Consider the following 18,168-nt stretch of genomic DNA (forward strand, 5'->3'; position numbering starts at 1 on the left):
GGAAAATGAATTATACCTAAATTTTCCAACTAAGGCACATTATTCTAGCAAGTACAGATATTCCAGGAAAAGTCTGGCAGATAATTCATCATTATTTTGGTCTGGGAAACAGAAGATTGTCTGAGTCTTATTTGTTTGTTGAAGGAGGAATATAGTAACCTTACTGGAAGAAACCAATAAGAGAATAAAAAAGGGAGAAGTAGGTGCATTTACCTTTTTGGGGGAGTATTTTGAAAAGCTGGTTTAGGGTCTAAACTTAAAGATGTTTAGAACTTGACTTTTAAGTCTTTCATCATTAAATTCCACATATTTCAGTGTACATTTAGTTGTAAATGCATCAGAATGTCATAGCGTCTTAGAACAGCATGGGACTTTGGCCATGAGCTTCAACATGATCCTTAACCTGTGCTCCCATTTTTACAGATGAGGAACTGAAGGCTAGAGATATTTGACCACTTAAACTAAGGACAGTCACTTGAACTTGGCCCTTCAGGCCCTCACACCAGGACTCTTTCCATTATATCATGGAGCCTTCTTATAAATTAAGATTCCTACCTATTTTTTTGCTTGTCTACTTTTTTAATTCTTTTTTTTAGTTTTAAATTCTTTCCCTCCCTCAAGCTCTTCCTCAATCCATTAAGAAGGCAAGCAATATGATACTCATTATACATGAGAAGTCATGCAAAACATTTCCATATTAGCAATTTAGCAAAATAAAAGGCAAGAAAAATAAAGTGGAAAAAGAAATGCTTCAGTCTGCAGTCAGTGTTCATCAATTCTGCCTTTGGAGGTGGAGAGCATTTTTGATTATGAATCCTTTGGAATTGTCATGGATCATTGTATTGATCGGTGAAATTAAGTCTTTCACTGTTGGTCATCATTTCAATATTGCTGTTACTGGGTAGAATGTTTTCCTGGTTCTGCTCACTTTTCTTTGCTTTTATGAATTGATGTGCCTATAAGTTTTCCCAGATTTTTCCAAATGATGTTATATAACAATGATGTTATACACCCCTTTGTCATTTCTTTTCTTTTTTTATATAAAACCCTTTTCTTCTTTCTTAGAGTTCATACTAAGTATCAGTTCTAAGGCAGAAAATGGTAAGGGCTAGGCAATTGAAGTTAAATGACTTGCCCAAGGTCACACAACTAGAAAATGACTGAGGCTATATTTGAACCTAGGACCTCCTATCTCTAGGTCTGTCTGTCCACCGAGCCACCTTGCTTTTCTAATAGCACAATAGATTTCCATCATAATCTTATACTACAACTTGTTAAGCTGTTTCCCAGTTAATAGGCATTCTGTTAATTTCCGATTCTTTATCACCACAAAAAGAGCTGCTGTAAATATTTTTGTACAGGTAAGTCCTTTCGTCTTTTTTCTTTGCTATTTATGGAATACAGACTTAGTAGTGGAGTATAGTTTTGCTATAAAATAGTTTTTCAAATTGTTCTCCAAGATGGTTGGACCAGTTCATAGCTTTACCAACAGTGCTTTAGTCTCCCTGTTTTTCCAGATCCCCCAATATTTGTCACTTTTTAAGAAATTGCATTTTTCCCAATTGCATACAGAAACCATTTTTAATACATTTTTTAACATTCTGCAGTCCACATTTTCTCTTTTTCTCCCCCTCCCCCTCTTGAGGCAGCTAGCAATATGATGTTATACATGTGCTATCATGCAATACATATTTCCATTTAGTCATGTGAAAGAAGGCAGCAGTGCTCATTTAAGAAATAACTCGTGAAGGAAATAAAATAAAAATGGAATGCTTCAATCTGCATCCAGACTCCATCAGTTCCTCCTGTAGCAGTGGATAGTCTTTTTCATTATTAATCTCTTGGGGTTGTCTTGGATTCTTGCATTATTGATGATAGTTAAATTATTCACAGTTGATCATTGCACAGTTATTGTGTATAATTTCTGCTTATTCTGCTTACTTCATTTTGCATAAGTTCATATAAGTCTATCCAGGTTTTTCTGAAATTGTCCTATTTGTCATTTCTTATAGCACAATATTATTCTGTGACAATCATATACCATAATTTGCTCAACCATTCCCCCGTGGGAGAATTGAGGAACCACCCCATAATTTCCAATTCTTTGTCACCACAGAAAGAGCTGCGATAAGTATTTTTGTACAAATAGGCCTTTCCCCCCTTTCTTTGATCTCTTTGGTATACAGATCTACTATAGCTGGGTCAAAGGATATGCACAGTTTTATGGCCTTTTGGGCATAGCTCTAAATTGCTTTCCAGAATGGTTGTATTAGTTCACAGCTCCACCAGCAGTATATTATTAGTGTCTCAATTTCCCCACATCCCCTCCAACATTTATCATTTTTCATTTTTGTCATATTAGCCAATATAGTAGGTATGAGGTGGTATCTCAAAAGTTGTTTTGATTTGCATTTTTCTAATCATTAGTGATTTGGAGCATTTTTTCATATGACTATACATAGTTTTGATTTCTTTTAATTGCCAATTCATATCCTTTAAAATGCTTTGTATTCTTATAAATTTGACCTGTAACTTTGCAGGGATTCCATGCTTTGCATCTGCACACAACACCTAATCAAAATTATATATTTTATATCTCATAATGTTTTCTATATCTTGTTTTGATCATAAATTCTTTCCTTTTTCATTTCAGACACGTAAATCATTCTGTGTTCCTCTAATTTGTTTTTGGTTTCAACCTTTATTTCTAAGTCTTGTGTCCATTTTGACTTTAGCATATGTTGTGAGATGTTGATCTATACTTAGCTTTTGCTTTTCTAATTTTCCCGACAGCTTTTGTCAGATAGTGAATTCTCTTCCGAAAAGTTTCAACCTTTGGATTTATCAAACACTAGGTAATTTTGGTCATTTATTACTGCGTGTATTCCATTGATGCACTACTGTATTTCTTAGCCAGATTGATTTTTCATTTTCTTTTTCTGTCATGTCATCTAATTTGATAGGAATGCAGTGGTAACTCAGTTTTTTTTAAATTTTGCATTTAATTTGCATTTGTATGATAATTTGCAATTATTAGTGAGTTAGAGCATTTTTTATATGACTACTGATAGCTTTCATTTCTTCTTTGGAAAACTGCCTATTTGCTTTTACAAGTACATGTTATATGTAAATTATAAATTTTTATAAATTTGACTGTTCTCCCTGTATTTGAGAAATGAGTCCTATATCAGAGAAATGTACTGTAAACTTTCCCCCCAATTTCCTGCTTTCCTTCTAATTTTGGTTGCATTAGTTTTGTTTGTACAAAACCTTTTGAATTTCACATAATCAGAATTGTCCATATTACCTTCTGTGATAGTCTCTGACTCTTGTCAGGCCATAAATTCTTCTCTTATACATAGATCTAACAGTTAATTTTTTCCATACTTTCTTAATTTGCTTATAACATCACCTTTTATGTCTAAATCATGTACCCATTTTGACCATATCTTGATATGGTGTGAGATAATTATCTCTACCAGACTATTTTCTAGTTTTATCAGCAATTTTTGTCAGATAGTGAGATCTTACCCCCCAAAACTTGGTAGAGTCTACCCATTCATTTTTTAGATGAGAAAATTGAGGCTTGGTTGTATTGATTTTGCTCAAGATTGACCGAGCCAAGATTAGAATCTTGCTTTTCTGTCTAATCTTATGCTAACTTTCATTGATACCTAAACATGCTTCTGGTTTATTCCTTTCTTGCTGAGTTGGTATATGTTAGGAAAATGCCAGATAATGTTAGTAGTAATCTCAACAAAATATCATTAGGAAGGTAGATCTGTTGCTTTTTCACTCCCAGAAATGTTGCATCTTATATCCTAAAACCAACAGGGATGATTTTTTAATTAACTCTGTTATTCTTCTGCCCTCTACCTTTCCCATTAGAGAAAGGGATTAGATGTTGAATAGATTTCACTATTTTAACTCAGATAAGGGACCTTTAAGTAGTAGACTGGAGTATTGTCTAAGCATGAATGAGAAATGCTGTTTGACTATCCCAGGGCTTCTTAGGATTTCCTCCAGATTTTTTTGGCAAGACTTCTTATTGGTTATGAATGTGGGAATCTATAGATGGTATGAGCCATTGTTCCAAAACCAAGTGTGAAACTGCTTTCCTATTAAGGACTATATATACTCCAGTGTCCAGATTACAGAAATGACAAGATGTCTTTGTATCTGGCATAAAAATCAAAGTATCTGAGCCAGCATGGAAGTCTTTGTTTTAGAATATGAGATCTGATATGAGATAAAAAGGAAGAAGGAGATACATGTCCTGTTCATAGTGGCAGCTAACCCTCCAAAGTGGAAAGAGATAAACTGAAGTTGTTTAGGGAAGACCTAAGACCGCTTAATGTTGAGTGTGATCCTGGAGATTTCCATAGATGCTGGCCCCTAGTAACCTTGAAGAGCATTTTCTTCTCCCCTTTCTCCATTCACTCTGGTGCTTTGTCCATTTCCATGACTTCAATTATCACTTCTTTGTAGATGCTTAGATCTATATCCCCAACCTGACCCTTCTCCTGAGGAGCTCCAATGAGATAACAAGCATTATTTTCCCCACTTTCCCAAAGACTTTATTGTATATTTTTTCCAGTTGCATGAAGCAACAATTTTTAACATTCATTTTCTGACATTTTATGATCCAAAATCTTTGCCTCCTTTTTTCCCCTTTCTCTTCCCAGAGGCAGCAGGTTATAAGTGTGCAATTATGTAATATTATTTTGATATTCATCATGTTGTGAAAGAAGACATGGGTCACACATACCAAAAAATACTCATGAGGGAAACCAAGGGAAAAATGGTCTGCTTTGATTTGCATTCAGATTCCATGAGTTCCTTTTCATGGTGATGGATAGCATTTTTCATCATGAATCTCTTGGAGTGAGAATAAGTATTTATTAAGCTCCTACTATGTTCTAAACAAAGAAAGAGAAAAACAAGCCCTCGAGGAACTTCTGTTCTAATGGGGGGAACATCATGTAACTAAGTAGTTATTTATATGATATACACAGAGTAGATGGAAAATAACTTGAGGAAGAAAACTCTAGAAGCTGGGAATGGTGCCATGCAAAGGGAGACATAGGGGAGGGGCTGGAGCACTGTAGGCTTGAGGGGCAGCCAGTGCAAAGGCTTAGAAATGGAAAATGGGAATGTCATGTGAGAAAGGTCAGTTTAGCCAGCAAAGTTCTTTTGTAAAGTGCATGAGAGGAAGTCAAGAACAAGAAGGACTAGAAGTATGGGAAGGGGCCAGATTGGGAAGAGATTTAAGTACTGAGCAGAGGACTTTATATTTGATCCTGAAAGAAATAGGGAGCCACTGGCATTCATTGAAAGGAAGGAGTGACTGGCCAGACTGGTGCTTGGCTGCTGTGTGTAGAGTGAATTGGAGAAAAGAGAGCCCTGGGTCAGGGAGACTACTTAAAAGGTTGCAGCAAAGGGTGATTAGGGCCTGAATTCACTTGGTAAGATAGTAAATTGTATGAGTACCTAAAGGAAAGATAAGATTTGGGAACCAATTGGATTTGTATTTTGAAGGAGAGAAAGGAGTTGATGACACTTAAGATTTCAACTTAACTGCCTAAGAGTATGATGGTGCCTTCCCCAATAGTGACAATAGTGGGAAATTTTAAAGAGGAAATGCTTTGGGGGGGAAAGATAATGAATCCTGTTTTGAATATGTTGAATTTTGAGATATCTGTGGTACATTTAGGGAACAAGAAGGAACAATCAGATGGATAGGAAAAGAACCAAGAAAGAGCAATGAAAATGAAAACCTGGGGAGGAGAGAATATTCAGGAAAAGAGGGTGATAAAGTTAAATGCAGCCAAATAGATCCAGAAGACTTAGGACTAAGGAAGAACTATATGGTGAGATCAGTTGAGTGATGAGGTCAGATTGCAGAGAGACAGGAGAGGCAATGAATTCCCCAACTTTACATGGTTTTCTTTTTTTTTTTAATAATTTTTATTTTTTAGAAAAGTTATCATGATTACATGATTCATGTTCTTACTTTCCCCTTCACCCCTCAACCTCCTTCCCCTCCTCCCCCATAGCTGATGCGCATTTCCACTGGTTTTAACTTGTGTCATCAATCAAGACTTATTTCCAAATTGTTGATAGTTGCATTGGTGTGGTAGTTTTGAGTCTACATCCCCAATCATGTCCGCCTCAACCCATGTGTTCAAGCAGTTGCTTTTCTTCTATGTTTCCTCTCCTGTAGTTCTTCCTCTGAATGTGGGTAGCGTTCTTTTCCATAAATCCCTCAGAATTGCCCTGGGTCATTGCATTGCTGCTAGTACAGAAGTCCATTACATTCAATTTTACCATATTATATCAGTCTCTGTTTACAATGTTCTTCTGGCTCTGCTCTTTCACTCTGCATCACTTCCTGGAGGTCTTTCCAGTTCACATGGAATTCCTCCAGTTTATTATTCCTTTTAGCACAATAGTATTCCATCACCAGCATATACCACAATTTGTTCAGCCATTCCCCAATAGAAGGGCATACCCTCATTTTCCAGTTTGTTGCCACATGAGCACGGCTATAAATATTTTTATACAAGTCTGTTTATCTATGATCTCTTTGGGGTACAAACCCAACAATGGTATGGCTGGATCAAAGGGCAGGCATTCTTTTATAGCCCTTTGAGCATAGTTCCAAATTGCCATCCAGAATGGTTGGATCAGTTCACAACTCCACCAGCAATGCATTAATGTCCCAATTTTGCCACATCCCCTCCAGCATTCATTACTCTCCCCTTCTCTCATTTTAGCCAATCTTCTAGGTGTGAGGTGATATCTCAGAGTTGTTTTGATTTGCATTTCTCTAATTATTAGAGATTTAGAACACTTTCTCATGTGCTTATTGATACTTTTGATTTCTTTATCTGAAAATTGCCTATTCATGTCCCTTGCCCATTTATTGATTGGGAAATGGCTTGATTTTTTATACAATTGACTTAACTCCTTGTATATTTATTAGACCCCTGCCAGAGTTTTTTGTTATAAAGATTTTTTCCCAATTTGTCGTTTCCCTTCTGATTTTGGTTGCATTGTTTTTGTTTATACAAAAGCTTTTTAATTTAATATAATCAAAACCATTTATTTTACATTTTGTAATTTTCTCTAACTCTTGCTTGGTTTTAAACTCTTTCCTTTCCCAGAGATCTGACAAGTATACTATTCTGTGTTCACTTAATTTATTTATAGTTTCCCTCTTTATATTCAAGTCATTCACCCATTCTGAATTTATCTTGGTGTAGGGTGTGAGATGTTGGTCTAAAACTAATCTCTCCCATATTGTTTCCCAATTTTCCCAGCAGTTTTTGTCAAATAGTGGATTTTTGTCCCAAAAGTTGGGCTCTTTGGGTTTATCATACACTGTGTTGCTGACGTCATTTACCCCAAGTCTATTCCACTGATCCTCCCTTCTGTCTCTTAGCCAGTACCATATTGTTTTGATGACTGCTGCTTTATAGTATAGTTTAATATCTGGTACTGCTAGGCCCCCTTCCTTCACATTTTTTTTTCATTATTTCCCTTAATATTCTTGATCTTTTGTTCTTCCAAATGAACTTTGTTATAGTTTTTTATAATTCAGTAAAGAAGTTTTTTGGTAGTTTGATAGGTATGGCGCTAAATAGGTAAATTAATTTGGGTAGAATGGTCATTTTTATTATGTTAGCTCATCCTACCCATGAGCAATCAGTGTTTTTCCAGTTGTTTAGATCCAGTTTTATTTGTTTGGAAAGTGTTTTGTAGTTGTTTTCGTATAATTGCTGTGTTTGTTTTGGTAGATAGATTCCCAAGTATTTTATATTGTCTAGGGTGATTTTAAATGGTGTTTCTCTTTCTACCTCTTGCTGCTCTGATGTGTTGGAAATGTATAGAAATGCTGATGATTTATGTGCATTTATTTTGTATCCTGCAACTTTGCTAAAGTTGTTGATTATTTCTACAAGCTTCTTAGTTGATTCTCTAGGATTTTTTAAGTATACCATCATGTCATCTGCAAAGAGTGATAGCTTAGTCTCCTCATTGCCTATTTTGATACCTTCAATTTCTTTTTCTTTTCTAATTGCTACTGCTAGTGTTTCTAGTACAATGTTAAATAATAGAGGTGATAATGGGCATCCTTGTTTCACGCCTAATCTTAGTGGGAAGGCTTCTAATTTATCCCCATTGCATATGATGCTTGTTGATGGTTTTACATGGTTTTCTTAAGGAATTTCGCTGAGAAAGGCAAGCGAGATACAGGATGATTCCCAATTACCTGCCATACATCTCTGTCTGTTACCACCCACTGATAACCTCAAACCCAGTGTATCTAGAACTGAAGCCATCTTCTTTACTCCCACACTTGCTGCTCCTAATATAATTCATGTTATAAACTTCTGGAGAGGGTTCCACAGTATGAAAAAAGAGTGATCATGTATTCAGAGCTGGAAAGAACCTAAGAAGTCATCTAGTCCAACCCTCTTATGTTATAGATGACTATAGAAGTCATGTAACTTGCCCGAGGTCACCTAAATCCTCAATTTGAATCCACTTCATCTCAGTTCAGATTCAGTGCATCTTTTATTCATTTATTTTATGGCTACAAATTAAACTCTGTCACTATTGAAGAGAGTTCATATTTGGTACTCTTTCGAGTACTTTATTATCTACATTCTACATTTGTGATGAGATTCGTTGTGTTTATAAAGGGCTTGCCAGGATGATTTCAGAAGCTTTGCTCCTGAGTCCAAAGTAAATAGTTCACTTTGGTCAAAATGAAGTTGAAATTTCTTTGTCTGGCTGGTATCTTCCATCAGAACCATATATGTTCTTAATGTGTTTTCCTTTAGCCCCACATAATTCCCACATTGGTTTTTCTACTTGTGTGAGCTACTGTGGATCATCCTTTTTAAGGTGTAAAAACATCCATTTTTGTAAGCCTTTCATTTTCCTGGAAACTTCTGACTTGCTCCAAGAGAAGGCCTCTCTGGTATTGTATAGCTCAAGCTGTGACTCCCAGGTGGGGTAGTACACAGCCCTAGGAGTCTCCACCCTGTTCTGGTGGTTTAAAGAGGTTATATCCTTGGATCTGCCAGCACCCAGAAGCCTCTTCTTTTTTCCATTCTCCCCCTTCCTTACTCCTCTGCTGAATTTAAAGAGGACATCTTAAAAGACGCTCCAGACCAGCCATATCTTCTTGCTGTCACTGGATTCAAATGATGAGGCCTTTCTATTTTGAAAGAAGTTTTATTGCTTTTTGCTTGTATTACATCACAGTCATTTCTGTTAATATTCTCTTAATTCTATCCTTTCCCTTTTAACAGCAAAAAGCTGTTCATCCCTAAACTTCCAGTACTGTGACTGAGAATGTATACAAGATTCTATCCCAAGAGTTCTCTGCTTCTTTCCTTAGAAGTATGAGGGATGAAGCCTCAGTGAGTTGAGTACTGTCACCCCAAAAGACCTAAGCACTTGTGTACATACATGATGGTGGGTATTCAGGACTAGATTAAGTCACCATGTTCTGATTGTTCTAAGAAGATGCAGGTATCAAGTGAAGGCAGAAATTGATTGTACTGGTAGTTGGTGCCACTTTGCATTTCCTGTTTTTTCTCACCCATTAATGAATTCCTCTTATTTTAGGCACTGGAAGAGGCTCAGAAAGCCATCCAGCAGCTCTTCGGCAAAATTAAGGATATCAAAGACAAAGCAGAAAAATCAGAGCAAATGGTGAGTGTGGTGGGCCTCCCATATTCTATTTTTAGTGGAAGTGGCTATCTGCCTCAAATCAAGCCTTGCTTATTAATGGGCCTCCTTCCCTACTTCTGGTCAGCCCCAGTTATTCCACTGTGTGGAGACATCCCCTGGGAATACTCTTTTCTCCCTGCTCCCCTGCCTTTGCTGAGGGGAAGCTTTCTTCTCTTAAGGTGATATTACCCCTACAGTTCTTGATTTCTGTAGTTCCCATTGATTTCACATGTTTCTCAGCTAACTGATTATAATTAAGGTGTCTAAGCCCTTCATCATCTGGCCCTATCTCCCTTGCCAGGTTTGCATTGCAACCAAGTGGACCTGCTTACTGGTCCCCAAATTTGGCACTCCATCTCTGAGCCTTTACATTCTGGAAGATACTCCCTCCTCACCTCTGTCTTCTAGAGAGAATTCCTGGCATTCTTCAAGAACATGGTATATCCCATCCCAATAGACTTGTAAGGGCCAGAAATGTATAATCCCATCTTCACAACCTGTAAGCTCTTTGAAGGACAGAACTGTTTTTCTTTCTTCCTTTTAAAAAACAAATTAAGTCCCACCCTCAACCTATCCTCTCAGTTAAAAACACAAGAAAAACAAAACCCTTGGTTTTCCCACAAGGTGCCAGATTCCTATATCTTACCCAGTCAATGCTTTCTTACCTCCAAGTCACCCTTCCACTTCAGCCCCAATGTAATTCTGATTCAGTCCTGCAGAATCACAGTAGACCTTCTGGACCAGGCCTAACTCAGGTTTGGCCCAGTGGTTCAGGCTTGAGATTGGAATGCAGTGAGACATACAGGCCATGAAATATTTGCTGAAGAAAATTTTACTCAATCAGGAAAAGGGCAAGTAAGGATGCTGCATTCATTCAGGTGACTGGACTCTCTTTTCTTTCTGTTTCCACATTCCATTTTGCCACTGTGCCATTGCTGAATAGAAGAATGGCTTCATGGCATTCATAGTGCCACCAGACCTTGAGAATGCCAGTGCCCCATAGGCTGGGCTTCTTATGGCTCAGATGACACAGAAGCCACAGCAATGGTTCACATCAGCCCAACTATAAAACAGAGGCCCTTCGACGTCTTGGTTTCCCTGGATGCTCTTTAGTTTATCAGTATTCTTCCTAAACTCTAGTGTCCAAGGGTGAACACAGTCCATGTGTGGTCTTAACTGGCCATAGCACAGAAGAGTAATCACCTCTTTATTCCTAGAAGCTTTGAGTTTGAATTACCAGAACTGAAACAAGCCATCTTGTAAGCCCTGTCATGGGAAGTATTCAGGCAGAGACTAGATAACTATCTTTCAGATATATTGTTCTGAAGGATTCCTTAATGTTATCAGAGATTTCCTTGGAGGCAACATGTAGAGTAAAAGATCAATATTTGAGGAATCAAGAGACCTGAGTTCTTGTCCCAGCTTTGCTCCTAACAAGCCCTGAAGCCACAGGCATTTCTCACTGTGAAATGAGAAGATTGGAAGAAGTTGTTTCTAAGGTTGAGACAGCAAGGCTCAGTGCTCAGGGTGCCAGATTCAGAGGGAAAGAACCTGAATGGGAATCATAGCTTGGCCTTTTTCTGCTCTGGGTGACCTCACAGAAGTGACTTCATTTCTCTGGGTCTTCATTTCCTCACTCATAAAAAGAAGAGAGTTGGACTAGAGGACCTGTGAGCTTCTTTCCAGCTTGAAAGCCATGATGTCCGATCCTGGAGTAGTTAGCTTCTGAAAAAGCCCTTTCCAGGTCTACAGTGATTTGATTCTGTGAGGACTTTCCATTTCATCCCTTAGAAGGATGAGCTCTTCCTATGATTTGTTCTCCAGGCAATGTGAGGGACTGTCAGTAACTGAACCACAGGAAAGGTCAAAAAGAGAAAAGTCCTTGTTGGGGGTAGAGAAAAAAAGAGCATAAATATTTTGCCTTAGAGGTAGGCAACCACTGAATAATAGTGTAGGGAATCAGTAAGGAATGTGAATTTGTAAAAGAAAAGATTAAGAAATAGGATGTCCTCTAGGAATAGGGAACCCAGAAATGTTGCCTCATGGCTGAAAGTGAAGATGGAGACTCTGGGAGTATTATCAGTGCCCTTTCTGAAGATGTTAAACACTTGGTACTACAGTACCATAATTGGACAATAGCCCTGTCAGGCTACTCATTGTGCCAGAGACCACCAAGGACTCTTTTCTCAGTCTCTCTCCCATCAGCCTTCTGATTTCAATTTGTTGTCCCTGTCTGTGTTCTGGCTGAGGTGGGAGTGCTCTGACTCTGAACAGACTGTTTTTCAAGCAGACATGGCTCTCATTATTCAGCTTATTTACTGGAAAGTACTGTTCTGTGGAGAAGGGTACTCTTTAGGCTACAGCCAAGCTCTTTCCTTGAGAGACAATCTCAAAGGAATTCATAAGTGACTTGATACTTATTACATGTGTAACCTTGGATAAGTCATTCCTTCTCCTTGAGCCTCAGTTTCCTCAAACTATAAAAAGAGAGGGCTGTACTAGATGACTTCTGAGGTCCTGCCCATGCTCAAGCTCTGAGACTAGGTTTGACAAATTACCTTTGACAAAATAATCTTGTGTCTGCTAGTTTGGTGAAGGTTGGTCTGCCAAGGCTCAAATCGGCTCCAGGTAATTCAACAGACTGACAAGCCACTGGAGCAGAGATGCCCCTGAGGGAAAATGATATCCATCCTCACAACCAAATATTCCAGGCTAGGGTTTTCCCCAAGGTATCCTTCCTTCTGCCTCACTTCCCATTTGAGCTTGGTAAGAGTGAAAGGCCCCCTGGTGACTTGTTTTGGGGAAGAAGGGCTGTCAGTCACAAGATGGGAAACCTAGTTGTACCCTAGATCCTTGTTGGCAAACCTAGGGCACATGTGCCAGAGGGGGCTGCTTGTTCTCTTCCCCCTCTACACAGCCACCTAAGGACATTTTTTCCCCTTTGCTCAGCAGCCCAATGGGAGCACTTCCTCCCTCCCCTGTTTGGGGTAAGGTGGTGGTTGGGGGGATTCACATTCAGCATGAAGGTTGCAGTTTGGACACTTGGTCTCTAAAAAGTTTGTCATCACTGCCCCGGATCAAGTTGTCACACAGGAAACATTTTCCTGCCTCCAGATCTCTGTACCTTGGGTTCTGTTTAACTCCCAACTGGAAAGAGGTGTCATCACAAGCCAGGAGGAAGGGCTATTTTGGGAGCTTTCCCAAGAAGTCAGAAAGATGGCAAGCATGATGCCCAATATCTTTCAGCTTGGAATCATTGGACCATAGCACTTGGTTCCCAACTAGTGGTATTTTAATTTTACAGATGAGGAAATAGAGGCTTAGGGAAGTGAGGTCTTGTCTGAAATGACTTTCCATCTGCTCTTTCCATCTTGTCTATACTTGGTTATTTAGAAACCCCTTTAGAACAGAAATTCTTCAAGTGCAAGGGCTTTGGGATACTTAATAAAGGCTTGTTGAGTGGCTAATAAGCAGTTTGCCCTTGATCACATAGAGTGTAGATTTGAATCCAGATTCACCTGTTCTTTTCAGTTCATCCTTCTACCTTTCTAGAGTGAATTTGGTATCTGTTTAAACAGTTTTCTAACAGTAAATACAGTGGGAATAATAAAAATGTCTTTAGGGAGGTTGTTTGTTTTTTTAATTTGGAAGAGCTCTATCCTCTCCTAGATTATTTGGCTTGTTTTTTTTAAATATTCTTTTGTCCTCCTTTGTCCTGGAGTGGCTCCTCTTGTCAGTTTGAATCCTGGGTGGCTGCTCTCATGCTGAGATGAGACCTTTCTTCTGTGCTCTCTGATTCATTCTCATTTTATTTTTCACCATTTAGGTTAAGGAAATTACTCGGGACATTAAACAGCTAGACCACGCCAAACGCCACCTGACCACTTCCATAACCACGCTGAACCACTTGCACATGTTGGCAGGGGGTGTTGATTCTCTTGAGTAAGTCATGTGAGCCTCTAGTTCTTTCCATTCAGGGAATGCTCGGTGTGCTGGGAATGACATAGCAAGGTCACCCAGGCCTCACTCACTTCATGATGCTTTCTTCCTTCCTTGGTCATTTGGACCACCTTGAATATCCATCATTCTGAATGAGTGCCCCTTTGGGCCCCATCCCCATCACAAGCTGGCTCATTTGTACCCAGTGGACTGATGCTCCACAGGTAGAATTGGCCATTCAGACTCACTATTTTATGTTGGCAGCAATTGCCTGGGCTTGTTTTTCTGTGCACATCTAATAGAGCTACAGAGTAATCGGTATATTTTACTGGATATTTTTCAGCTCAGAATTCCAAAGACAAGAGGAGCTTCTTTGCTCCTGGGGTATGATTTTGGAATCTGATATGTGAGGCCTCTGGAAATAGCTTGAAAAGGATGAGCTGATTGTAATTTGATTTTTTTCATCAGTGAGTCCAGTAAAATTTGTTGACCTTGTTAAAAAATTCCAACTGCCTCTTTCTCTCAGTAAGATTTTGACATTGCCAGTTACTTGTCTATCACATTATTATATTATTTTTTTAACTCTTACCTTCTGTCTTAGAAACAATACTGCGTATTGGTTCCAAGGGAGAAGAGTGGTAAGGGTGGGCAATGGAGGTTAAATGACTTTCCCAGGGTCACACAGCTAGGAAGTGCCTGAAGCCAGAACTGAACCTAGGATCTGCCATTTCTAGGGCTGGCTCTCAATCCACTGAGCCAGCCAGCTGTCCCCCTGTCTATTGCTTTATTGACTGTCTCTTAAGTCAGTAGTTTCTGATGCCTCAGCATAGCATAAGGGAAATCTAGTGACTCTATCTACCTTAGAAGGGAGGGAGGAAAGAAGGTAGATTCCTGGCTTATCCATTTGGGTTTGGTTTAATTATTAACTGGGGGAGACTTGGGAAACCCACTTGGCTTCTTATGGATGTTATTCTTCAGTCTCTTCCTGGAAAATTCAGTGTTTTTCATCCAGTTGAATTGGGTTAAGCAGCAATTTGAACTTGACACTTTGGCTTGAACTCGGTACTGCTTTGTTAAGTGCCTCCTAAAGGGACTAGTAAAACATGAACCCACAGTTTGGAAATGAAGACTTAATGAAGGATTTGGGAACTGATAGTTTATGCCTCCTTGCCAAGTTTTACTGTTGATTTCATCAACATTCTTTTATTGACATTGGCTCGGTTGACCTCAATAGTCAATTTAGGAAAAGATAATCTTTTTTGGCAAGGAATGTCAACTAAAACCTACAGTTTTGGTGTGGTATGTAAATGAATGTCAATAACTTTTGATACAACCTAGAAAATACTTCTTATAATAAGAGAACAGAATAGACTTTCCCCTATTGGTGATGTCGTGGACCTCTTAATCTCTTGATTTCTCTTGCAGAGCCATGACAAGGAGGCGACAATATGGAGAAGTTGCCAACCTTCTACAGGGTGTAGTGAACGTCTTAGAACACTTCCACAAGTACATGGGAATCCCACAGATTCGACAGCTTTCAGAGAGGTAAAAATACCAATGGAGGGAATTCTTCTCCCATAGGGAAAGGCACTTAGAAGATATGTTACAACAATTAACTTTTCCAAAAGCACAAAGTCTTTATGTGTTCCTTCCTCCAGAGTCTATCCTTGACCTGCTTCTCTTCTGTCTACACTCTTCTTTTGCCATCTCATTTTCTCCCATGGCTTCAGCTTCCACCTCCATGCTGATGACTCACGGAAGTCTATCTGACCTCCTTTCTTGTAATTAGAGACAGTCTCCAGCTGCCTCCAGGACATGTCTTCTTAGATGCACTTCAAGCTCAGCTTTTCTAAATCTAAACTGGTATCTTTCCTCTTAAACCTGTGCTTCCTTCTGCTCTCAGGCTCTTCTGTTCGGGACGCCTTCATGTGCCTAGTCAGCCATGTTTGAAAGGTTAGGATCCTTTTGACTCTTCCTTCTTTGCTTTTCCTACCTAGTCACCTGCCATTCTCTTACCGATTCTATTCCTTTGATATCCAGTCACCTTCCCCTGCTTTCTACTCTTCCTACCACGCTTGCTATCTACTCCACTGCCTACCCATCTTAGGTCAGACTTGTGTTATTATCATCACATCTTCCCACCTCCATTCTCATTTTCCTCCAGCCTTTACTACTGTCAGAATAAGTATCTTTATATAGAGATTTGGTCACATCAGTTCTCTGTTTACAAATCTTGAATGACTTTTCATCGCCTCCTTTGTCTGATATTCAGGACCCTTGGCCTTCTGGAACTACCCATTATTTATCTCATGAACTTTGACCTCCAGTTAGACTAGGTTATTCTCTTCCCTTGTGCTACTCATTAGGCGCTACTTCCTCTCTGCCCTTGTCCTGGAAGAGCCCCCTTTTCCTCCTTGCCTTTTGATATCCTGTGCATCCTTTTAAGTCCAAATCACAGGCCCTCCCATCCATGAAGTCTTCTTGCTGACAGTCTGCTCTCTTGGACCTCACATGTACTCTTATTTATTTATTTATTTATTTGTTTATTTATTTATTTGTTTATTTTTGGTTTGTTGTTGTTGTTGTTGTTTTTTGAGCCCTTAACTTCTTTGTATTGGCTCCTAGGTGGAAGAGTGGTAAGGGTAGGCAATGGGGGTTAAGTGACTTGCCCAGGGTCACACAGCTGGGAAGTGTCTGAGGCCGGATTTGAACCTAGGACCTCCCATCTCTAGGCCTAGCTCTCAATCCACTGAGCTACCCAGCTGCCCCCACCTGTATTTTGTTTTAGAACTTCTTGATACATTTAAGTTACACTATCAATCATGCAGACATATTTCTTATATTTGTGGTGGGATACTTGATAGTGCAATAGGGATGGAGAGAAATCATTTACTAGACTAGAAGTTCCTAGAGGGCAGAGACGATCCATCTCTTATTGGAAAATGCCTCTCCCAGAGCTCTATATAGTGTAAATTTCAATAAATATTTTAAATGAATGAGTCAGTGAATGTATTTATTATGGTTTGTTGTTGCTACTCAGAGTGAATAACAGAAGATAGTTAGTTTTCTGTTCGTCTATTGATTACAAAAATTTAAGTCAGTGTAGTTTCTAGGTCATTCTTTCTTATTTTTTCCAAATTATTTTTCTAAGTGAGAAATTATTGCTTTTCAGTTTACTGCCTGCCAATCTTAGGACAGACTCATTGCCATTGCCCTTTAACAAGTCTTGCGATTTCCATTTTCATCTCACTTCCAATTATTTTCTAGATAAGACTTATTTTTCTAGGTGCTATTATAATTTTCTTTTTGATTTTTAAGTGCTATCCTTTGCTTTTTAGGATTAGGATTAAGATTTCAATAGGCATGATTCTTTGGAGTTAAAATTCTCCTAAGTAATTGGCTATTTCTCCCAAGTAATTGGGAGAATTTTAATATTTTTATACGGTTTGAAATTTTTTCAAGCCTTTATGTATATTTTTCCCCTTAAAGTCACTACCAAATAGCCTAGACAATGAAATTAATCAATATGTTAAATTCCTACAATGGCCAGGCACTAGACTAGGCTTTAGGGATACAAAGACAGGATATTGTCCCTGCTCTCAGGGAGCTTCTGTTCTAATGACAGAGACATGATGTACATATATATAAGTTTATACAAACAGTTTACATAAATGGAAGGTAAAATTATTTTGGGTGGGGCATGAGAGGGGAGGATGATCAGGAAAGACTTAATGTCTTGTGGCTTGTTAGCTGAATTTTGTAGGACACTAGGGATTCTAAGAGGCCGACGTGAGGGGAAAGTACATCTTGGACATGGGGGCAGCCAATACAAGGGCGTAAATGTGGGAGCTGGAATGTTGTGTTGAGAAATAGTCAGAAGTCCAGTTGGGCTAGACTGTTGGGCATGTGGAGTGGGAAATAATGTAGAACCAGCCTGATAAGGCAGGTTGATGTCAGATTGTAAAGGTCCTTGAATGTCAAACTGATCAGTTTATATTTGATCCTAGGCATGATAGGAAGCCTCTGGAGTTTATTGAATATAAGAGATTAGACTTGTACTTTAGAAAAGTCCAACTATGAGATTGGAGAGGGGAAAGACTTGAAGCAGAGAGGCCAAAGGTCCAGAAGAGAGATGATGAGATCGTGAATTAGGGTAGGGGCTATACTCATGGAAAAGGGGTATCTGCAGGGGATATTATGGAAGTAGGAAAGAAAAGATCAGGCAATCAACATCAATTGGAGATGTGGGAGGAGATTGAGGAGAACAAGCTGACCCTGTGGAATTCTTAGATGGTGTCCTCCACAGAAATACAGAAGTTTGGAAGAGGGGTGGGTTTGGGAGAAAAGAAGGATACTAGGGCTCTCTCATTCTGGTACCCCTCAGCATATGGGGCCATGAGGGAAAGGCTAAAGCAGATTCCCAAAGTGGGCGCCACCGCCCCCTGGTGGGTGCTGCAGCAATCCAGGGTGGTGGTGATGGTC

At 39.0% G+C, this 18,168-nt stretch overlaps 1 protein-coding gene across 2 annotated transcripts in view; it reads left to right on the forward strand.

Moving 5' to 3' along the window:
- Positions 1–18,168, forward strand: part of VPS53 (VPS53 subunit of GARP complex) — a 159,870-nt gene that overhangs the window by 46,047 nt on the left and 95,655 nt on the right. The window contains exons 5-7 of one of the 2 annotated variants that reach the window (XM_044672921.1): positions 9,643–9,729; positions 13,574–13,689; positions 15,112–15,231. In XM_044672921.1, coding sequence (XP_044528856.1) covers positions 9,643–9,729; positions 13,574–13,689; positions 15,112–15,231 — 323 coding nt within the window. The remainder of the gene's footprint in view (positions 1–9,642; positions 9,730–13,573; positions 13,690–15,111; positions 15,232–18,168) is intronic. The other variant, XM_044672922.1, reaches the window with a different exon arrangement.

This window comes from Gracilinanus agilis, chromosome 4 (genome assembly GCF_016433145.1).
Source record: "Gracilinanus agilis isolate LMUSP501 chromosome 4, AgileGrace, whole genome shotgun sequence".
Taxonomy (NCBI): domain Eukaryota; kingdom Metazoa; phylum Chordata; class Mammalia; order Didelphimorphia; family Didelphidae; genus Gracilinanus; species Gracilinanus agilis.